Below are 24023 nucleotides of genomic sequence, written 5' to 3' on the forward strand. Positions count from 1 at the left end.
AGAAAAATAAAACAAAACAAAAAGTGGAACTTTATGTTATCTTTACAAAGGGAATTTAAGAACAGCCTTTGGGTAGAAAAGGGGAGAGCAGAGAGCTCCTTCTATGCCTGCTGCTTCTTATTTGCCTTCAGCTCAAAACAATCCTTAGGCTTATTTTCACTCTTGTCCATGTGAAGAGACCACCAAACAGGCTTTGTGTGAGCAACAAGGCTGTTTATTTCCCCTGGGTGCAGGCGGGCTGAGTCTGAAAAAAGTCAGCGAAGGGAGATAGGGGTGGGGCCGTTTTATAGGATTTGGGTAGATAAAGGAAAACTACAGTCAAAGAGGGTTGTTCTCTGGCAGGCAGGGGCTGGGGTCACAAGGTGCTCAGCGGGGAAGCTTTTGAGCCAGGAGAAGGAATTTCACAAGGTAATGTCATCAGTTAAGGCAGGAACCAGTCATCTGGATGTGTACGTGCAGGTCACAGGTGATATGATGGCTTAGCTTGGGCTCAGAGGCCTGACATTTATTTGTTTGTTTGTTTGGAGACAGAGTCTTGCTTTGTTGCCCAGGCAGTGGCACAATCAGAGCTCACTGCAGCCTCGGCCTCCTAGGCTCAAGCAATCCTCCTACTTCAGCCTCCCAAGTAGCTGGAACTACAGGCACACACCAAGCCTGGCTAATTTTTTTTTCGTTTTTGTAGAGATGGAGTCTCACTGTGTCGCCAGGGCTGGTCTTGAACTCCTGGGCCGAAGTGATCCTCCTGTCTTAGCCTCCCAAAGTGCTGGGATCACATGCCTGAGTCACCACACCAGACTTCAAAGTGGCATATTTTAGAGTGGCATATTCTGATCCCCTTTACTAGCAATTATCATTATTGCAATTTTATATTTTTTGTGTCTTCTTCCTCACCAGTCTGCAAACAGTACCTGGTTTTGCACATCTCAGTGTCTAACCCTGTGCCTAACACATAGTAAATGTTCCAGAAATAATTGTAGGATGTGTAAATGAAGGTATTGAACCTGGGCTTTCACTTTTTTCCTTGCCTTGTTACTACCAAAAAGACAGCCACCCAAGGGACTGGATTTCTATTAAATCCACCCTTTACTGAGCCCTGCCGCTCCTATCTCTGGAGGTGGGTCCTCACCAGAACCCTAGTCCTGTGTAGGAAACCGAGGAGCCAAGTGCAGACCACCCAACTAACCTTAATTATAGGACTGGGGATGGAGGGATGGAGGGAGAGAGGAAAACGTGCGGTAAAATAATGTGTGCCCAGCGCGGTGGCTCACACCTGTTGTTGTAACCAAGCGAGTTATAGAGAAACGCCACACTTTGAGACTAATTCAGGAGTCCTTTATTGCCGGCGACCAAGAGACTACTAGAGCTCAAAATTCTCTCGGCCCTGAAGAAGGGGCTAGATTTCTTTTTACACCTTGGTCTAAATATGGGAGGGGGAGTCTAGCTGAAGCAATTTTTACAGAAGCAGAACAGGCAAAGAGTTAAAAGATAAATGGTTACAGAAACAGTTACAGGAAAATAAACAGTTCCAGGTGCATGGGGCTTAAATTATCACAAAGAGATAAACGCAGGGGCTTTGGGTACCATCAACCGAGCACGTTCCCAGGAGCTGCTGGTACAGCTTGCCTCAGTATCTTATCAGTAAACACATTCCTGGATGTGCTTGGTGTCGGTTTGCACCAGTTATGTCCTTAAGGCAGGGGGACAAGGGGCTGCAAGCGAAGAAACCAAAATGGAGTCTGTCCGGCTCTCTCAGCTAAGAGAGAGTCAATCAGGTTAAAACAAGGTAGGGTATCAAGCTGTAATCCCAGCGCTTTGGGAGGCCGAGGAGGGCAGATCCTTGAGCTCAGGAGACCAGCTTAGGCAAAAAGATGAGAGTCTCACACCCCGCCCTGTCTCTACAAAACACAAAACAAAACAAAAAAAAGCCAGGCATGGTGGCTCATGTCTGTGGTCCCAGCTACTGCGAGGCCGACGTGAGAGAATCACTTGAGCCCTGGAGATCGAGGCTGCAGTAGCCGTGATCACACTCCAGCCTGGGCGACAGAGACCCTGTCTCAAAAAACAAACAAAACAATGTGAAATTAAGCCAAAGCCATCACACGTGCATCCAAAAGACGGCCGCTACCCACGACCCCTTCCCAAAGCATGCGGGAGGTTGCGGGATCAGGGACAGGGGCTTCAGCAGGGAGCCCCCAGACCGGCCCTGACGGGAATTCAAGACCTGGCGCCTGCTCATTCCCCCAGTCGGGGCGGCGGCGGCAAGCCTCGGCCGGCGACGATCTGCAGACCCGCGGAGAAGAGAGGCAGGGGTCGGCCCCACAGCCCAGCCCGGCGAGGCCCCCGCGCCCCAGCGCGAGCCCGAGCCGCCGGCGGAAGTGCTGCGTCGCGCACTTCCGGGTGTTGTCTGGCCGCCGTAGCGCGTCTTGGGTCTCCCGGCCGCCGCCGCCGCCGCCGCCGCCGCTGCCGCCGCCGCCGCCGCCGCCTCGGGTAGTGGAGCCAGGAGCTACGTCACCGCCATGGCAGGCATCAAAGGTGGGCCTGGGGCGCTGGACGCGGGAGGACTGGGGCCCGCCGGGGAAGATGGGCTGGGGGTCCCACGCAGCCCCCGCACTTCCCCTCCGGGCCCGGGCGCGCGCGTCGGGTCCCTGCGCCGGGGAAGCGACCCCCGCCCAGGCCCTGCCCTTGGCCCGGAGGTGGGCGCGGCGCCCTCGGGCAAGGGACGATTGCGACCCCGGCTTCGCCCCGCAGCCCCCACTTTCTGCCGATTTCGGCAGCCTCTCTTCCACCCATCGCCCCCCAGACAAAATATGAAGTGGTTGGCGGTCAGTGAGGAGTCCCGTCGCGACTTGGTCGGCCACACAGGTTTTGCAGGAGTTTGCATCCGAGAGAGAGGCAGGCAGAGCGTGGGATTGAGGAGGCTGAGGCTGCTGGAGATGCCAGCTATAGAAAACCAGTCATTTCCCACCTAAAGGCACAAGTGCGGTCTGCGGGCGCTGCACGGGTCTGCCCGAAACCTCGAGCCCCACGTCCACCCCGGCCGCCCGCGCCCGAGGCTTTACAGCCTCCCGAAATGGGTGCATTTTCATCTGCGGTGCCTGGATCCTAGAGTTGATCCTGTAGGCGACCCCAAAGTGCTCCTGGCTCTCTTCTCGCTCCGCGGTTGCACCCTGAGGCTTTTCCAAATTTCAAAGTTTTTCTTTTTCCTTTTTTTTTTTTAGAAGATAAAATAGTGGTACAACTTAATGAAAAACTACTGGCTTATTCATGTATTCTCTTTTAAAAAAAGGAACGTTGCATTTGTTCCAACTGTTACGTAGTTTTGTTGTCAGTGTGATGAGGAAAGTTTTCAACTACTGCTTAACTAATTACATGGATTTCTTGACCTGCCGCTTTGTAGAAGGGCAGTCAGGCAGGAAGCAGGAACTACTTTGGGAGCAGTGGTTTTCTTTGTATTTTTTCTTCTCTAAGGCAAACTTAATCGAGTTTTTTTTCTCAGGGTCACAGTCTTACTGTTTCTTGTTTATTTTCAATGTCTGAAAACATTTCATTTGCCATATAAAACCTTGTCATTTAAGCAACTGGGATACTTTGTAATCTCCTTTTGAACTGTGATAGACTCTTTTAAACCCTTATGTGAAAGGCAGTTATTGTGAATTGCTGTGGTTTTTATGATGTTGCCTGTTTCCCTGTTCTTCCCTGTTTCTTCAGTGTCGTTAATGCGGGAGTCTCTTTTTTTTTTTTTTTGAGACGGAGTCTCGTTCTGTCACCCAGGCTGGAGTGCAGTGGTGCGATCTCGGCTCACTGCAAGCTCCGCCTCCCGGGTTCACGCCATTCTCCTGCCTCAGCCTCTCCGAGTAGCTGGGACTACAGGCGCCCGCCACCACGCCCGGCTAATTTTTTTTGTATTTTTTTAGTGGAGACGGGGTTTCACCGTGGTCTCGATCTCCTGACCTCGTGATCCGCCCGCCTCGGCCTCCCAAAGTGCTGGGATTACAAGCGTGAGCCACCGCGCCCGGCCAATGCGGGAGTCTCTTAAGAAAATAGCTTTGTAATTTACTTCTCCAGACCTAGGGAAATACTGCATTAAACTGATGAAGGTGCCTCAGGTGAATTGCACTTTTGATTTCAGCAGGATTTTCTGGTTATTATGAGTCAGTATGTTTCTTTCTCTTGGCCTAATATCTTTATATTAGGAAGGAGTGTTGCTGTAATTAGAGACCATTAGGCATTTCTTGAGCCATTTGTCTATTACTTTTTGATATATTGGATTTTCTGGTAACTCCCAGGTTAGAGAAGTGGTCCCTCCTTCTACTCTAATTTCTTTGTCATCACAGAATCAGCATCTTGTCTCTAGAGAGTTTTGCCAGATAATTGGGCTGCTCCATCCCTAGCCTAGAGGCTTTGAGAGTAGAAACCAGACTTATCTAAGCTTTGTCTTCCAAATGTTGCATCACTCAATTACTGTATGAATTCTTGCCTTGTTGATGTGTCATTTAAGAAACAGCTTATATACAAATGATGAAATGTATATATAAATTTTCTTAGTTGCCAATTTCATAAGATTGAAGAAACTACAAGTTTTGAGAACACTTTTAAGCAATTTAACCTCTAATTGGCTACCTTATTCGGTATGACTGGAAGATGAGATGTCACATCAAACTGTGTTATGAACATTTAAAAAAATATTTAGTATTTAATCCCAGCGCGGTGGCTCACACCTGTAATCCCAGCACTTTGGGAGGCCGAGGCAGATGGACCACGAGGTCAGGAGTTCAAGACCAGCCTGTCCAAGATGGTGAAACCCCGTCTCTACTAAAAATACAAAAAAATTAGCCGGGCGTGGTGGCAGGCACCTGTAATCCCAGCTACTCAGGAGGCTGAGGCAGGGAATTGCTTAAACCTGGGAGGCAGAGGTTGCAGTGAGCCAAGATCACGCCACCTGCACTCCAGCCTGGGCAACAGAGCGAGACTCCATCTCAAAAAATATATATATATATATATATTTAGTATTTAATGGAATACTAAAGTATTCCATTTAATGGAATAGAAGTATTATCTCAAGGTATCTTGATTCCCCCAAACAAATGTTATTCCAGTATTCATATTCATAGCACTTATAATAAGACAGTCTTGGTTTATGTATTTAAAATTGCTTTTTGATACCTGAGCCTTATCTCATTTTAGTCCCTTGGTTTTTTTTTTTTTTTTTTTAAGGAATCATTTTTCATTAACTTTGTAAGAGTGTAGTCAAAGAATTTAGGCCTTCTTTTTTGATAAGAACTTGAATGACTGTTCTCTGTCACAGAACAGCCACTTTCAGAGGCCATCATGGTCCTAAGGTGGCTTGCCTCTTGCGGAGATTACCGTGAACATGCTTTTTGAGATTTTTCTGCCTGGTTTAAATTTTTTTTGTTGTTTCCTCCCTCCTGTCAAAGGGCAATTCTTGCTTGTATGCAACTCTTTCTCCTAGTTCCCATTTGTTTCAATGTGGGAAGATAAACTTAGAAAATTTTGTGTCACAAGGTATACAGGTAATAGTGATTACTTTTGATAAGAGAAAGTTCCTTTTCACTTAATTTTTGTTCTGGGTATATGAATTACCTATTGAAAAATATATATAAGTGAGCATAGATGATTCTTTAAAATAAAAATGTGTTTTACTCTGAATTCCCATCTAACAATTGTGTCACGAAAATGAATTAGTATAAATAAGAACTTAAGGGTCTGTTTATAGAGAATGTTGGCTTTAGTGTATGGGCTTTGTAACATCTATTTTGTCTCATTTTAGTGGCCTTTGTTTTCTTCAGGATTCTAAGTTGCTTATAAATGGCTTCTGAATGAATGAGGTGTTACTAGGTAGTATTTATAGTAATGGACTTAGATGTCTTAACAGTACCTTTAGTGTTCAGAAAATTATCTGCATTTAAGATCTAGTCCAACTGTCATTTTAAAGAAGGAAGAACTGAGACTCATAAATTACTTGGACAACTGGTTAGTAACTATTAGGGCCTCGGACCCTCCTGAGTCCTCAGTTCCATGCTGCTTCCACTCTGCTACATTCATTCCACAAATATTTCTTGAGTGTTAAAAGCCAGGGCACGAATCACAACAGAAAAACTTGCTGCCTCCTTTCATGAAATGGACAGTTGAGAAGGAAAGACAAAATACAAACCAGTAGGAAATCGCAGCTGATAATTGAGCAAAGGAGAGGCATTCAGTGAACAGAGGACCTCAGCATACATGGGTCTCTGCCTGGAATATTCATCCCAAATATCCACATGGTTTCCTCCCTCCCCTCATACAGATCTTTGCTCAGGTGGTGCTTCATCAGAGATGCCTTCCCTGGCCACTGTGTCTAGACTAGCACTCCCATCCCTTACTCTACCTGACGTTTGTCATCACTTGACATTTATTCACTTGCTTGTTAAAAATCATTTTCTTCTCCTACTAGAACATAAGCTCCGTGAGAGCAAAAGCTTTGTTTGTTGTCATTGCTCTGTCTCCAGTAGCAAGAACAGTATCTGACACACGTTAGGTGCTCCATAGATGTTTGTTAGAGGAATGAATAAATAAATATAACAGGGAATTGGTCTAATCAGGAGGTTTGGAAAAACTTCACTTGGGCCAGGTGCGGTGGCTCATGCCTATAATCCCAGCACTTTGGGAGGCCAAGGTGGGCGGATCATGAGGTCAGGAGATGGAGACCATCCTGGCCAATGTGGTGAAACCCCGTTTCTACTAAAAATAAAAAAATAAAAAAAAATTAGCTAGGCATGGTGGTGCACAGCTGTAGTCCCAGCTACTCAGGAGGCTGAGGCAGGATGGCTTGAACCCCGGAGGCGGAGGTTGCAGTGAGCCAAGATCGCGCCACTGCACTCCATCCTGACGACAGCGCAAGACTCCGTCTAAAAGAAAAAAAACAAAAAAAACACTTCACTGGTTGAGCTGAGATCTGAAGGAAAAGCAGGAGTTAAGTTGGAGGAAAGTAGAGAGGAGTGGGAGAGGGCCATGCCTCATTCACTGTTGTATCCCTAGTGCTTGTCACATATTTAGTGCTCAGTGAATATTTCTTGAATGAAAAAATGTCTGAGGCAGAAGGGACAAAGTGTGCACAGGCCACGTGAGTGAGTGAGCCTGCTGATTTCCAGGAAAGGAAAGAGGGCCAGTATAACTGAAGTGAGGGTTCAGGGACACTGTAGTAGCCTGGTGTGACACGTCACAGGAGAGGTGGGCAGGGCCCGGTGATGAGAACCAATTTGGAACTGAAGAAAACAAATGGTAAATTCAGTATTTTCCTTACAGTTTATATTACATTCCCCTGTAAACTTGAAGTGCCTTGTTTGCTGTAAAGTAAAAATGCAATTCTTTTCCTGTAGCTGGAAATAGAATGGTATTCAGGACTAAGTGATGTGTTCAGAGTTGCCATAACCTGCATCAGCGATCTAACCAAAAGCCAAATCTGCCAAGCCACTATGTCATTGGGTGTCCTTGATTATGACCATTTTAGTTCTGCAGAGTATATCAGTAGTACTTGGCAAAGTTGAACCTGTTTCCTGTTCATTTTGGTTTCTCTATGTTAGCCTTTGTCCTGGTAACTTTTAGACCTTCTACAAATCTTTTGAATTTTAACTTTTGAATTTTAATAAAATGACCTAACAACAACAAAACTAGTTATTTTCTTAGCCACTGTAACTGTAGAAATACAGGTTGTATAGAACGCAAAATAAATTTATCATTTACTAATTTTTTTTGAGATGGAGTCTTGCTCTGTTGCACAGGCTGGAATGCAAAGGCGCAGTCTAGGCTCACTGCACCCTCCGCCTCCCAGGTTCAAGCAATTATCCTGCCTCAGCCTCCCGAGTAGCTGGGACTACAGGCATGTGCTACCACACCCAGCTAATTTTTTGTATTTTTAGTAGAGACAGGGTTTCACCATATTGGCCAGGCTGGTCTCAAACCCCTGACCTCATGATCCGCCCGCCTTGGCCTCCCAAAGTGCTGGGATTACAGGCGTGAGCCACTGCACTCAGCTATCATTTGTTTCTTTGCTTTAGTCTAGGTCATTGGTTAACTATGCCTATCAAGAAACTTGTTTCTATTCACTAATATGTGAGAGTACCTTAAAATGTACTACTGTGTGTGTGTGTGTGTGTGTGTGTAGCTTTAGAAACTATTTCACCTGTAGAATGCATCTATTGCTTATAATAACATGTTAAAATAGTGATACTTCAGAAGGATTATAACCCATTGTCCTACAGATTTTCTAATGTAGATTAGGGAAGGAAACCCAGCTCTACTTTCCAAATTATTTAAAGATCTGCAACAAAATTAATTGATGAAAATCATTAACTACAGATATTCTCGGGCATTTTTTCTGGTCAGTTTTATGCACACTGAAAGTATATGTGCAAGAAACAGGAGCTGATTAGAAGAGGTTTTCCTATAGGATGAGGCTTCTAAAGTCCAGTAAACTTGAGAATGTGGAGTTTCTCCACATACTGCTTTTCAAAACTGTAGTGATCTGTGAAGTAAATATAATTCTAATGCCCAGAAGAGCACTGAGCCTGTGGACTTTGACTCTTTAGAAAGGGAACCAGCATCTGGGGAATGGGGTGGGGTACTAGCAGTAGGTTAGAGCTTTAAAAATCGGTGTCACTGGCCGGGTGTGGTGGCTCACACCTGTAATCCCAGCACCTTGGGAGGCCAAGGCAAGTGGATCACCTGAGGTCGGGAGTTCGAGACCAGCCTGCCAACATGGAGAAACTCCATCTCTACTAAAAATAGAAAATTAGCAGGACGTGGTAGTGCATGCCTGTAATCTCAGCTTACTCAGGAGGCTGAGGCAGGAGAATCACTTGAACCTGGGAGGCGGAGGTTGCAGTGAGCCAAGATCAAGCCCTTGGACTCCAGCCTGGGCAACAAGAGTGAAACTCCATCTCAAAAAAAAGGCCAGTGTCACTTCATTTTGCCTTGAAGATACCACAGAAGGCTTATTCTAAGACTAGATAACTTACACTTTTGATGGCAGCTTACTATTAATACGTTTGAGGGATTTTTGCTTCTGAGGTTACAGATAATGTTCAGACTGCTGATATTAATAAAAATACTATTTATTTAATTTATATTCCTGTTGCACTTTTTATTTGCTTTGCAGCTTTGATTAGTTTGTCCTTTGGAGGAGCAATCGGACTGATGTTTTTGATGCTTGGATGTGCCCTTCCAATATACAAGTATGTAAAATGTTTGTCTTCCTGAATATTTAAGGGTATAATTTTTCTACTTTTAAAGCTTAAAAAATATGTTTTTTTACTACTGTAAAAGTAATGCGGAGAAATGTTCACTTACCAAACACATACCTTTGTAAAAATCATCACTTAAAATTTGTTTCTAAAGATTTTAGGACACCAAGATGCAAATAAGATTTTTGGCTGTTACCTGCTCTTTCACTGCTGCTGAGTCTGCAATGGCAAGATAGCTACGCAGTACCTGAGCCCTCCTGCTCAGTTTTTAACATCTATTGATAATACTAATTACAAGAAAATTTAAAATGTCTTTTTGCAAAAAAAATACCATAAGCAGTCAAAGCACAATTAACTAAAAAAAAAAGAGAGATGTAAACAATTACTTTCTGGCCGGGTGCGGTGGCTTACGCCTGTAATCCCAGCACTTTGGGGGACCAAGGCAGGAGGACTGCCTGAGGTCAGGAGTTCAAGACCAGCCTGACTAACATGGTGAAACCCCATCTCTACTAAAAATACAAAAAAATTAGCCGGGCATGGTGACACGTGCCTGTAGTCCCAGGTACTTGGGAGGCTGAGGCAGAAGAATCACCTGAACCCAGGAGATAGAGGTTGCAGTGAGCCGAGATGGCGCCACTGCACTCTAGCCTGGGTGACAGAGCAAGACTCTTGTTTCCAAAAAAAAAAAAAAAAATTACTTAGGATAGAAAGAACTTCTCAAAGTTAACATTTTAACATTTAGATAAATTAGAAAAAGATGGACAACTCAATAGAAAAACAAATACAAAAAGAGAACTACAAATTTCTAATAAGCCCATAAAAATATCCCCAGCCTCACTCAAAACTAAACAAAATCCATTGGCAAAGACAAGAGACAGGGCAAACAGGCACTCTTTTGTGCTGTTGGGGAAGTACACATAGATAGTTTTCTTGGAGATAAGTTTGCTTGTAGCTCTCAAAGTATATATTCTTTGAGGTAGCCCTTTCACTTCTTAGACTTTCTCATACAAACCCACTTGCAGATGTTTACAAAGATATATTTAGTGGGGGAGAGTATGGATGTTCAAGCAGCCTTGTTTATTTTTTGGTTTTTGTTTCTGTTTTGTTCTTTTGTGCCTTATTTATAAGAGCCAAAAAAAATTCTGAAAACATCCTAAATGTCCTTCAAAAGAAAAATGGTTAAATTATAGTAAATCTTTTAATGGAAATACTAGGCAGTCTTAAAAAGAATGAGGAAGAGCTGTAAGTGCTAACATGTAAATATGTTCAAGACATATTGTTAGAAAACTGCAGGGACCCATTCATATTTTAAAGTTTATGTGGAAATGTGGAAGGGTCCCTGAGAAGCTCAATAGGAAAGTGGGCAAGAGGAGATTTGGAACTTTTAGTCTTTACTTTTTGTGCTTTTGTACTGTTTCAATTATTTTTCTTAAGCATATATTCAATTTTTAATTTTTTTCTTAAAATATTTAGGAAATGGTCAGGCGCAGTGGCTCATGCCTGTAATCCTAGCACTTTGGGAGGCCAAGGCGGGTGGATCACCTGAGGTCAGGAGTTTAAGACCAGCCTAGCCAACATGGTGAAACCCCATCTCCACTAAAAAATACAAAAATTAGCCGGGCGTGGTGGCGCATGCCTGTAATCCCAGCTAGTCAGGGGGGCTGAGGCAGGAGAGTCACTTGAACCCAGGAGGCAGAAGTTGCAGTGAGCCGAGATCATGCCACTGCACTCTAGCCTGGGCAACAGAGCGAGACTCCGTCTCAAAAAAAAAAAAAAAAAAATTTAAGAAACATAAATAGCTGCTTATCATTAGCCTCTGTATAATCAGATCTCCACCATGATACCTGTTTTATTCTATGGTAGTTTTAAGGGCATCTATTTCTTTTTAATTTTTTGTTTTGAAACAATTTTAGATTCTGAAGAAGTTGTGAAAATCGTACACAGAGGTCCCCTGTACCCTCCATACAGGCTGCCAGAGTCATAAGATCTTACATAACCATAGTTTTCAAAACCAGGAAATGACTGTGGTACAATACAGTTAACTAGATGTAGAGTGAAAGCCATCTATTTTTATTGTGATAAATTCTATATTCTGACTGAAAGTGTTCGAAATTACTTTTAGCTTCTTTTCTGTATTTTGATTTCTGTAATTTGGGACTTGTGTTGTAAGAGAAGTTTAGGGTTGTTTCATCTTTATGCTAAGGTTGGGTATCATCCATTAGAAGTCAAGGAATTGAATCCTGATTTTTAAAAAAGACCATATTTTGTGTGTAGGAAAATGACATAGCAAAAATTACATTAACTTATTTTTCTTTTTCTAGCAAATACTGGCCCCTCTTTGTTCTATTTTTTTACATCCTTTCACCTATTCCATACTGCATAGCAAGAAGATTAGTGGATGATACAGATGCTATGAGTAACGCTTGTAAGGAACTTGCCATCTTTCTTACAACGGGCATTGTCGTATCAGCTTTTGGACTCCCTATTGTATTTGCCAGAGCACATCTGGTAAGTGAATATATTCTTCCATTAATGATTTTATATTGAACATGTGTTACATTTTTCTCAAGCAAAGTTTTTGTTAATGACATGAAAAGAGATGAAAGACATAAGAGCCTAGAAGATAGAGATTAAAATCTCACTTTATTGTTTGTTCTTGTTAACTAATAGAAGTGATATTGGAGAATGTGGCTTGGATCTGCAGCAACTGTTGGCTTGCTAATACTTTTTTTTTTTTTGAGACGGAGTCTCGCTCTGTCGCCCAGCCTGGAGTGCAGTGGCGTGATCTCGGCTCACTGCAAGCTCTGCCTCCCAGGTTCATGCCATTCTCCTGCCTCAGCTGGGACTACAGGTGCCCACCACCACGCCCGGCTAATTTTTTTTGTATTTTTAGTGGAGACGGGGTTTCACCGTGTTAGCCAGAATGGTCTCTATCTCCCGACCTCGTGATCCACCCGCCTCAGCCTCCCAAAGTGCTGGGATTACAGGCGTGAGCCACTGCACCTGGCCGGCTTGCTAATACTTAACTGTCAGAGTTGAGCATATCAACTCCCGCAGTACTGAACAACCCAGGCCTATCCTGTAAAACCTAAAATATGGAAGACCTGAGAAGATGCATGTGCTCTGCAGGCAGAAAAGCACTGAAGAGGGGAAGGGGCTGGCTACGGGTACTCAGTTCTTCCTCCCAAACTGACTGATCCACGCGCCTTCATCTTTGGGGAGGTAGAGAAGACAGCCATATGGAGAAGGCAATTATTTTCCCACCCCTTCAAAAGAATGTACACGGGTGTGTTTCCATCTGTGATATGCTAAAATTTAATCTACTCTAGATAGATTTTTAGATTAAGGAAGAGTAAGCACATTCCTTTATAAACAGAAACTTGTAGAATTTTATGCTGCTTCTTCATAGCCCAGAAGTCAAGCTTGTTTTTGAATGGTCATTTCATGACTTTCTTTTTAAAGGAACCAAAGGTAAATGAAAATGCTAGTATAAAAGTACGACTTTTATACTATAAATGTATTTATATTCATACTGTATATATTTATATATATTTATACTATATATTTATATTTTTTACTATATATTTATATATATTTATACTATATATTTTTATATATTTATACTATATGTTTATATATATTTTTATACTATATATGTTTATAAGTATGTGTTCAGCACTGTGACAATTGCTGTTACAAGCCATGTTTCTTTTAGATCATAATTGGGATACAACTAGAGCCTTGATTTTTTTTTTTTTCATTTTCCTTTAGTTTTTCATGGCTGTTAACTGAGTGTATCTTACTTCTATAGATTGAGTGGGGAGCTTGTGCACTTGTTCTCACAGGAAACACAGTCATCTTTGCAACTATACTAGGCTTTTTCTTGGTCTTTGGAAGCAATGACGACTTCAGCTGGCAGCAGTGGTGAAAAGAAATTACTGAACTATTGTCAAATGGACTTCCTGTCATTTGTTGGCCATTCACGCACACAGGAGACGGGGCAGTTAATGCTGAATGGTATAGCAAGCCTCTTGGGGGTATTTTAGGTGCTCCCTTCTCACTTTTATTGTAAGCATACTATTTTCACAGAGACTTGCTGAAGGATTAAAAGGATTTTCTCTTTTGGAAAAGCTTGACTGATTTCACACTTATCTATAGTATGCTTTTTGTGGTGTCCTGCTGAATTTAAATATTTATGTGTTTTTCCTGTTCAGTTGATTTTTTTTGGAATCAATATGCAATGTTAAACACTTTTTTAATGTAAACATTTGCGTTGGTTAGGAATTCAGAATTCCGCCGGTTCTATTACTGGGCAAGTACATCTTTTCTCTTAAAATTATTTAGCCTCCATTATTACAAAAATTATAAAAATAAGTTTTCAATCAGTCAGGATGACGTCACTCCCAATGTTATGCAAACATGCAGATGGTTGACATACGTTATAGACTGTATACTCAGTGCAAATATAGCTGCATTTATACCTCAGAGGGGCCAAGTGTTACTGCCCATGCCCTCCATTAAGGGTTGTTGGTTTTACTGGTAGACAGATGTTTTGTGAATTTAAAATTATTTTATGGAATTGCTACAGAGGAGTGCTTTTCTTCTCAATTGTTAGAAGAATTTATGTTAAACTTTAAGGATGTAAAAACAGATTTTTGAGATAGGGTTTTTATTTGTTTATTATTGTTAGAGTGAGTTGCAATGTGGGAAGAAATGAATTGAAATTCCAGTTTTTGAATCCTGTTTCTATTTATAAGTGAAATTTGTGATCTCCTATCAACCTTTCATGTTTTACCCTGTTAAAATGGACATACATGGAACCACTACTGATGAGGGACAGTTGTATGTTTGCATCATATATGCCAGAAAACCTTCCTCTGCTTCCTCCTTTTGACTTATTTTGTATGTTGTATATATTACATAAAATAACTTTTCAAATATAGTTTAATAACACTTAGAAGTGTTTACTTACCTGGAAAATAATTGCTATGCCGTACATTCAGAGTGCCCCCTCCCTCGCAAGGCCTTGCCATGATTAACAAGTAACTTGTTAGTCTTACAGATAATTCATGCATTAACAGTTTAAGATTTAGACCATGGTAATAATAGTTCTTATTCTCTAAGGTTATATCATATGTAATTTAAAAGTATTTAAGACAAGTTTCCTGTATACCTCTGAACTGTTTTGATTTTGATTTCATCATGATAGATCTGCTGTTTCCTTATAAAAGGCATTTGTTGTGTGAGTTAATGCAAAGTAGCCAAGTCCAGCTATATAGCAGCTTCAGAAACATACCTGACCAAAAAATTCCCAGTAACCAGGCATGATCAATTTGTGGTGGTCGTTTACATCTAACAATTATCAGGACTTTTTTCTGGAGCAGGTTATAAAAACATTCAAGTTGGTCTGAGAGTATTTTGTTAAGGATATTTGTTTGTATGTTTATTCAGTATACTTACATGAAAATTATTTCACCATCAGCCAAAACTCAGTAATCATGACAGCTATCTTTTGTTGTTTTATGAGGTTTATTTCTCAAGAAAATAGGAATAAATTTGGGATTTGTTCAGCTTTTTTACTAAAGATGCCTAAAGCCACAGGTTTTATTGCCTAACTTAAGCCATGACTTTTAGATATGAGATGACGGGAAGCAGGACGAAATATCGGCATGTGGCTGGACCCTTCACACTTGAGGCTGAAAGTGGCTTGTGGTATTATAATGTTCAGACTTAAAGAGGAAGGTGCAGGTACACATGAGTTAGAGAGCTGGTGAGACAGTTGGGAACTCTTTGTGCCTGTGACCTACTGGACTTTTTTTTGCAGGAAGTGCATTCTCTGGTCCTTCCCCATTTTCTGTTCTAGATGTCAGTGCAGTGCACTGCTACTGTTTTATCCACTTGGCCGTAGACTCTTTTTCTAACAGCTGCGTATTCTTTCTATATACTAATTGCATTGGCAGCATTGTGTCTTTGACCTTGTACACTAGCTTGACATAGTGCTGTCTCTGATTTCTAGGCTAGTTACTTGAGATGAATTTTCCATAGAATATGCACTGATACAGCATTACCATTCTTCTATGAAAGAAAACTTTTGATGATGAAACAATAAAGATTTTAAATATCTATTTTAGTTTGTGGGTGTTTTTGAAATGAAAATATATTGCATACTTTCGTTCTAAAGTGCATTAACATTTTAATAATGTGATGTAAAGCAAGATGACATTGGTGTAATGTTAGACTTGCAGAAGTTTCCATTCCAAAATAAAATGGAAACCATAGTAACAGATAGTACAATGCAGCCCTGTGATTTTGAGCTATAGTAAAAGGATTAGTAGAAGTAGAATTTTTACAAAATCTTTTACAAAAATAGTCATAAAAGGTTTTGTTGACATTTAAGACTACTACTGACCTAAAGGCAAGGTCCTACTTCTTAAATTTTCAGAACATTTTTATGACTACTTATTATGTATTTATTACCACTCATTATTATAGCATGTTACTTTTTGCAAACATTTTAAACAAAAAATGTTTCTGTTTGGTACACTGTGAGGAGAAAAAAGTGCTGTTCTGTTTTTTCAAATATTAATCGTGTCCCAAATTGTCCTAATTATAATCTTATACTTTAAAAAATTTAGGCCGTGGACACTAAACATCTGCTCTAATATGATTTTTGGGGCATTGTCAATACAGTTTTTTTTTGTTTTTTTTTTTTTTGAGACTTGCTCTGTGTCCAGGCTGGAGTGCAGTGGTATGATCTCGGCTCACTGCAACTTCCGCCTCCTAGCTTCAAGCGATTCTCGTACCTCAGTCTCCTACGTAGCTGGTATTACAGGCATAGGTCACCACACCTGGCTAATTTTTGTATTTCTTGTAGAAACAGGGTTTTGCCATGTTGGCCACACTGGTCTCAAACTCCCGGCCTCAAGTTATCCCCCTGCCCCTCAGCCTCCTGAGTAGCTGGGAGGATTATAGGCCTGCACCACCATGCCCAGCTAGTTTTCATATTTTTTGTAGAGACGGGGTTTTGCCATGTTGGCCATGCTGGTCTCAAACTCCTGGCCTCAAGTCATCACCACCACCACCCCCCACCAACCACCGCTCTGGAAAAAAGTGCTGGGATTACAGGCGTGAGCCATCACACTTTGGTCAAAATAATCCAGATTTCTAAAGTCTAGGATATTTATATTGAATGTGACTAGATTCTTAAGTTTCAGAAAACTTTTAATCAATGCACCAAAGTTAACAAGCAACACAACGTTATTGTTAAGTGGTATGTGTGTTTTAGATCCCAGGATGCTTTATGATGTATACAATTGGTGAGAAATTGAAATTCGTATTTCTTCTCTATAAGCTTGTATTGCCCTTTCTTTCAGTGAAGATTAGGAGCTCTGATTTTATTACAGGTCTGTTCATTTTATGGCATTCTCAAGGAAGAAAACATATCCTGTAGGTAAATATTGCAGACGAATGAAGCTTAACTTACTAAGAACTAATGTCTGTTTTACTTTAATCATTTGATGAACGTATTAAATGGATCGCACACTTGTGTTTTCTTAGAATATATTAAAACACTTTAATTTTTCCTTGGTAATTTAGGACTATCATCATATACAATTTTCCCCCATCATAAGTGGCTGCAGACCTGTATTTTTCTGGAATTGTGTTTTGATCCTTTTCGTACAACTGAGTATTTGTTTCTAGCACCCCTTATTTTGTTTCCAAGTTGCTGATTTACAGTATATTAGGAAGAGTGGAAAGTGGTCAAAGAAAAAAATAAGGCAACCAAGCTTATTAAATCAATTATGTAACATTTCTGTACACAGTACATCAGTAGACTTAATTAGGGTGCCTCCTACCTCTTATACAAATGAAATGCTTTGTGACAGGTATTCTTCCTCTTGAAAGGCTTTTTTAAGAAAAAAAATAATTTTTAACTGTATACTAGATAATCTGAGATTGCAAAAGGAGCACCAGATAAAGGAGGTGTTACCGTGCTGTGCAGCAGAAGAAGCCTTATAATATACTTTAATGTAGGGGTTATTCTGAGCTCAAGATACTCATAGACCTTTATCTGATTTCTGGGGTCTTATATCTCACTTCACTGTTTGTGTTTAATTATTGAAAGTTTAGGGATGAAGATAGATTTACAGTTTATTTTTACAAGAAACTTTATACTGTATGCTTTGCTTCCAGTCTCTTGAAGATTATTTGAATTCATCTGTGGGTTTATGCCCATACACACAGTTAGTCACAGTAATTCAGATATTATCTATTAGGCTTGTAAATTCCAGCAGAGGGTGGTGGGAACAGAGAAAATCCAAACCTGTTTCTATGAGTGAGAGACTATGACCATAAAACATTTATCTTTCAACTGTAATTCTGGGGAGTTTTGTATTTAGAGGCAGTACTCCGTGTGTGTGTGTGTGTGCACGCGCGTGTGTGTGTAGTGGGTGAATTTTTTTTACTTCAAAAGCCAGTAGAGGCTGGGCGCAGTGGCTTAACACCTGTAATCCCAGCATTTGGGAGGCTGAGGGGGGGCGGATCACCTGAGGTCAGAAGTCGAGACCATCCTGGCCAACATAATGAAACCCCATCTTTTCTAAAAATACAAAAATTAAGTCGGGTGTGGTGGTGGTGCTTGTAGTGCCAGCTACTTGGGAGGCTGAGGCAGTAGAATCGCTTGAACCCAGGAGGCAAAGGTTGCAGTGAGCCAAGATCACGCCACTGCACTCCAGCCTGGGTGGCAGAGCGAGACTCAGTCTCAAAAAAAAAAAAAAAAGCAAGTAGAATGTCTAATACTATGAAGGAAGCGTTGTGGAAGTTTACAACCACAGAAACCAGCCAATAGAATAAAATACTAAAGAATAAACGTGAGTATTTCCATATCTGTTTGTAAGAGCATTAGTATTTATTATCTTGATATATAGTGTGTCTGGCATTTAACATCGGAAGTATCTTTTTCTCTTGGTAGATCAGTTTATTGTATAATATCATGTAAATACAACTATGACATAGAAGTAAATGAACTTATGTAGATTTGGGAACCTCCCCAAAGTAGGACAGATGTTTTTCTGAAAGCTAGGTTTACTTATGTCATCTATTTGAGGATTGTTTCTAAAAGGGTTTACAACTGAAACAACTTCCTAAGATTAAACCAAGTGTAGGTGGATTTATTTTTGTCAGGGAGGGTCTAAATCATCAACTTCCAAAACATAAGCAAGAATTGGCTCTAAACATTAACTGAGTGTAGCAGTGAAGACAAAGGTGTTAGTCCCTAAGAATTAAAAAGAAGATGGTTTTGAGCTATACTTCATACTACAAATGATGTTTGTCATCTACTAATTTAAATAGCCTAGTAATTATTTAAAATAATTGATTAAATTATCAACTAAATCAAAACAGTGCTTAAAACAGTGATTTCAAAAATATATACATTTAAAAACCCAGATGCTGAGAAATGTCCAATGAATTAGGTAGAAACAACTTGGCATTCACATCTCTGTGTCTCACTTCGGTTATATCATGAGATAGTTATGCTGAAATTCCACGTTTGGTTTCAGCTTTTCCTCTAGAAAACTTCCTTGTTCCCAGTGGCAGTTACATGCCGCGTGACAGCATTCCAGGTACTACTGGAAACAGGAAAATCTTGGAGCACAGTCCCTCTCTGAAGTGGTAATCTAATGAGATAAGAGAGACATAGAAATATATCAAAGGAAGCCAATTCCTCTCCAAGCCAGGAGAGAAGTGTGGAGTTCACAGAAGGGAAAGATTTGGGAGACAGAGGTCGGGTGGGGGGCAGTTTTCTGTTGCTCTGGTGGGTCTTGTGCCAGCCAGCAGGGTCCCAGGATGTGAGAGTTCCTTTGGAGCAGCAGTCGGGTTCTTCAGCATCCTGGGGTTTCGGAGGCAGTCGGGGACAGCTTTTTGATTCTGACACCCTGATCTCTAGATCCCAGATACTATGGAGACAGAAAAAGTGGTGAGACTCAGGCTGTATTTTAAAGGAATAAAAGCAGGTTTGCTGATGAGTTGTGTGGAAGACAGAGGAGTCAGTGATGACTACCAAGTTTTTGCTCATCCATATCACCTGGGTAGGAGTAAAGGCGTAGTAAGGGAGAGATTGAAAATAAAAATCAAGGTTCTGGAACACAGATCCAAACTGGTTCACCATGTCCACCTGTTACCCAGACATGCCACGATTTGCCTTGTTTCAGACCCTTGCCAAACAAAACACTATTCAGAGTTGGGATGCTAACTTTGTAACCATTTTCTTTTCTTTCTTTGAGATAGAGTCTTGCTATGTTGCCCAGGCTGGAGTTCAGTGGTGTGATCTCGGCTCACTGCAACCTCCACCTCCTGGGTTCAAGTGATTCTTCTGGCTTAGCCTCCTGAGTAGCTGGATCACAGGCATGTGCCACCATGCCCAGCCAATTTTTTTTTTTTTTTTGTATTTTTGGTAGGCACGGGGTTTCACCATGTTGGCCAAGCTGGTCTCAAACTCCTGACCTCAGGTGATCCACCCACCTCGGCCTCCCAAAGTGCTGGGATTACAGGCATGAGCCACACCGCACCAGGCCTTTGTAACCATTTTCCGAATTCCTGGAGGGTTTACACTGTAGCACACATCACAGCATAGGGGCTACACACCAGGTTCTGGAGGCAGACCACCCAACTTCTAGCTCTTCTTGATGCTAGTGGTGTAACCTTAGCCGAGTTATTTAACCTGTGTCCCATTTCCACATCTATAAAGTGAAGATTCTAATAGTATCTACCTCATAAAGTGGTGGTGAGATTTAAATGTAACCCACAGAGAGCTCACATAGATAGTGAATGTTAGATGTTCGCTGTTACTTTCACTGTTTCTTACCGATTGCCTGTATTGCTAAGCAGTTTCCTCTTTTAAGAGGACAAACTCTTTAAAAACACATTTTAACGATCTAGTGGACTAAGCATATTGATCCTCCCTACCCCTACTCCTGCACCGAATCTTAGAAATGATACACTTTTTTGGCCAGGTGCAGTGGCTCACGCCTGTAATCCCAGCACTTTAGGAGGCCAAGGCTTGTGGATCACAAGGTCAGGAGTTCGAGACCAGCCTGGCCAACATGGTGAAACCCCGTCTCTACTAAAAATACAAAAAATTAGCTGGGCGTGGTGGCAGGCACCTGTAATCTGAGCTACTTGGGAGGCTGAGGGAGGAGAATTGCTTGATCCCAGGAGGCGGAGGTTGCAGTGAGCAGTGAGCCAAGACTGTGTCACTGCACTCCAGCCTGGGCAACAGAGCGAGACTGTCTCAAAAAAAAAAGAAAAAAGAAATGATACACTTTGTGTGTGTGTGTGTGTGGAGCAGAGAAATAGGCCAGGCATGGTGGCTCATACCTGTAATCCCAGCACTTTGGGAGGCTGAGGCTGGCGGATCACTTGAGGTCAGGAGTTTGAGACCAGCCTGGCCAATATGGTGAAACCCCGTCTCTACAAAAAAAAAAAAAAAAAAAGAAAAAATTAGCCAGGTGTGGTGGTGGTACATGCCTGTAATCTCAGCTACTCCGGAAGCTGAGGCAGGAGAATCGCTTGAACCTGGGAGGCAGAGGTTGCAGTAAGTCGAGATTGCACCACCGCATTCCAGCCTGCACAACAGAGCAAGACTGTCACAAAAACAAAACAAAGAACAGAGGAATACATTGGCAAAGTTAAAACAAGAAAGTGAAGCCTTAGTGGATCTGAAACTAAGAAATTTCTGAGAAAACGAAAACATACGGGATCGTATTGAAGAGGGAAACTGCAGCCTAAAATGCTGCTAGCAAGCATGGGAGAATACTACCATAAAAGGTGGGACCCCTGCCAAAGAGACTGTCATGGCTGCAAGTGGTGGAATCCAGGAGCAGGAGGGGGCTTACTGAGGCAACTTGCAGGGGGAGGACTTGGAGTGCGGCAGGGGAGCAGCCAAGGCGTCAGATGCCTACGCATCTCCACGTACACACAAGTCTCCATCTCACCCTCCATTATGGGCCGGAGAGAACATGTTTCCTGCAGTATCGAGGATAAGAATACCAAGTCTGGAAGAGCAGCCACCGGGCCCTCTGCTCTGCAGCACATCGTTTTCATCCCTAATGCTGGGAAAACACCGTGCCTCTCCCTTTAGTGAGACCCGCAAGCAGGCACAGCTGGCCGTCCAGCCAGGGGGTCTCCGTGCAAAGAGGATCACCCAACAGTGCAGGAAGAAAACAAATTCAGAGAACTCACCACTGAGGAAACAATAGAACACACCGAAGCTCCGTTTTTACAGTTTTAAGTATTGGAGCCACCCACCAGCCTAGGAAGACCCTAACAACTGTTGTACAAAGTCAGGCTGATGAGGGTTAAAGTTACAGAACATTTTACATTTTTTGCACCCAAATCCAATTAGGCTGCCCCAGGACTGAACCCTAGGGAAAACATTTTGGTTTTCCTCAGAAGCTCTTTGTTTTATCACAAAGATGGATTTGATTCAAAGACACATAGTATAATCTTAATACGGATAAACCTTATTCAACAATGTATTCTCCTTCCTTTAACATTCATAGTGAGACAATGAACCCAGAACCTGCCATCTGCTTGGATAGGAAGGTAGGGAAAAGTTATGCTCAGAATGACACATCTTACATGACACTTTTTTGTTTTGTTTTGTTTTGTTTTTTTGAGATGGAGTCTGGCTGTGTCACCCAGGCTGGAATACAGTGGTGTGATCCTGGCTCACTGCAGCCTCCACCTCCCTGGCTTAAGCAATTCACCTGCCTCAGCGTCCCGAGTAGCTGGGATTACAGGCACCCGCCACCATACCCAACTCATTTTTGTATTTTTAGTAGAGACGGGGTTTTACCATGTTGGCCAGGCTGGTCTTGAACTCCTGACCTCAAGTGATCTGCCTGCCTCAGCCTCCCAAAGTGTTGGGATTGCAGGCGTGAGCCAGTGCGCCCAGCTTACATGACATTTTGGATACCCACCTAGAACCCTGCATGGCCCATTGTGGACATTTATTCGAGTTGGAAAACTCTCTGATGGAGTCCAGATGGGCTCAATTATGCCGCAGCAGTGAATGACACCCAAATCTCAGGGCTAACAACAAAGGTTTATTTCTCACTCAAAATATCACAGATTGGCTGTGACTCTACTGGAATATTGTCTCAGGAACCTGGGCTATCAGTAGCATTCTCCGTCTTTTGGCAGACTTGGGAACAAGCATGGAGGCCTCCACGGTGGCTGTTAGATCTCCTGCCTGGAGGTCACACACACCTCCTCTACTCCCCTTTCATTGCCGGAGCAAGTCACACAGCCACACCTGATCTCAAGACATGGGGGAACGTGAATGCCGTCAAGACAGTCGACCACCCTTCTTTATACAACTCTTCCCTTATTTCTCTCCTGCTCCTGAAACTCATGTACACTACCTGACTTTTTTCTAATATAAATACTGTGGCCCAGGAGCAGTGGCTCATGCCTGTATTCCCAGCACTTTCGGAGGCAGAGGCGGGTGGATCCCTGGAGAGCAGGAGTTTAAGATCAGCCTGGGCAATATGATAAGCCTCATCTCTATAAAAATACAAAAATTAGCTGGATGTGATGCCACGGGCCTGTGGTCCCAGCTACTCCAGAGGCTGAGGTGGGAGGATCGATTAAGCCCAGGAGGCAGAGATTGCAGTAAGCCAAGATTTTACCACTGCACTCCAGCCTGGGCGGCAGAGCCAGACCCCATCTTAAAAAAAAAAAAATCTATATCGTGTACACCCAGATATGATGTACTGAGAAGCACACCACTTCCATGATATTCTTACCAAAAATGCATACCTTCATCTAATCCTGTGCCCTTGATCTCCCTGGGCTTAGGTGATCCTCCTACCTCAGCCTCCCAAGTAGCTGGGACTATAGGTACGCACCGCCATGCCTGGCTAATTTTTTTTTTTTTTTTTTTGTAGATACGGGGTTTCACCATGATGCCCAGGCTTAGGAGAATGCTTTAAAACCTCACAAATAGATAAAGAAAAGATAAAAGGCCCAAGAGAGAAATAGCAAAATATATAAACAGGCAAATTCTGAATAAAAACCCATAAGTGGCAAATAAAGAGTGCGGGAAGGGGCATTATTCTCATTAGTAATCAATTGACATTTAAACATGAATATGATACTTTATATTACCCACAAATTTGGCAAAGATCTATAAAAATTATAATACCCAGTGTTTCTAAAAAATTATAATACCCAGGTAGTACATATGAAAATGATCACTCTCATAGATTTTAGGTGGGAGTGTAAGTAGTTGGTCTCAACCTTCTAAAATGTAATTTGGTGGTAAATATTAAAAGCCTTCTGTAATGTTGTGATATAATAAGTGTATTGGGAGGCCAAGCTGGGTGGATTGCTTGAGCCCAGGAGTTTGAAACCAGCCTGGGCAACGTGGCAAAACCCTGTTTCTACATAAATATAAATAATTAGCCAGGTATGGTGGCACATGCCTGTGGTCCCAGCTACCTAGGAAGCTGAGGTGGCAGAATCACCTAAGCCTTGAGGTAGAGGCCGCAGTGAGCTGTGATCATGCCACTGTGTTCCAGCGTGGGTGACCGAGTGAGACCCTGTCTTAAAAAAAAATAAAAATTGGTTGCTACCCTCATTTCCTGGCACCCAGCTCCTAACATCTTTGCAGTCTGTTAGGTCAGCGGTCCCCAATCTTGTTGGCACCAGGGACTGGTTTTGTGGAAGACAGTTTTTCCATGGACAGGGAGGCGGGGGATGGTTTTGGGATGAAACTGTTCC

At 42.2% G+C, this 24023-nt stretch overlaps 1 protein-coding gene across 4 annotated transcripts in view; it reads left to right on the forward strand.

Moving 5' to 3' along the window:
• The first annotated feature begins 2360 nt into the window (after positions 1-2360).
• The window catches only part of LEPROTL1 (leptin receptor overlapping transcript like 1), a 43819-nt gene continuing 22156 nt past the window's right edge, over positions 2361-24023 (forward strand). For 3 of the 4 annotated variants that reach the window (XM_055295875.2, XM_063610905.1, XM_063610904.1), the window contains exons 1-3: positions 2386-2532; positions 9155-9230; positions 11561-11747. In XM_055295875.2, coding sequence (XP_055151850.1) covers positions 2517-2532; positions 9155-9230; positions 11561-11747 — 279 coding nt within the window. In that variant the 5' untranslated portion in view covers positions 2386-2516. Of the gene's footprint in view, positions 2533-9154; positions 9231-11560; positions 11748-13050; positions 15365-24023 lie in introns of those variants that run through there. The other variant, XM_055295876.2, reaches the window with a different exon arrangement.

This window comes from Symphalangus syndactylus, chromosome 10, assembly GCF_028878055.3.
Source record: "Symphalangus syndactylus isolate Jambi chromosome 10, NHGRI_mSymSyn1-v2.1_pri, whole genome shotgun sequence".
Classification (NCBI taxonomy): domain Eukaryota; kingdom Metazoa; phylum Chordata; class Mammalia; order Primates; family Hylobatidae; genus Symphalangus; species Symphalangus syndactylus.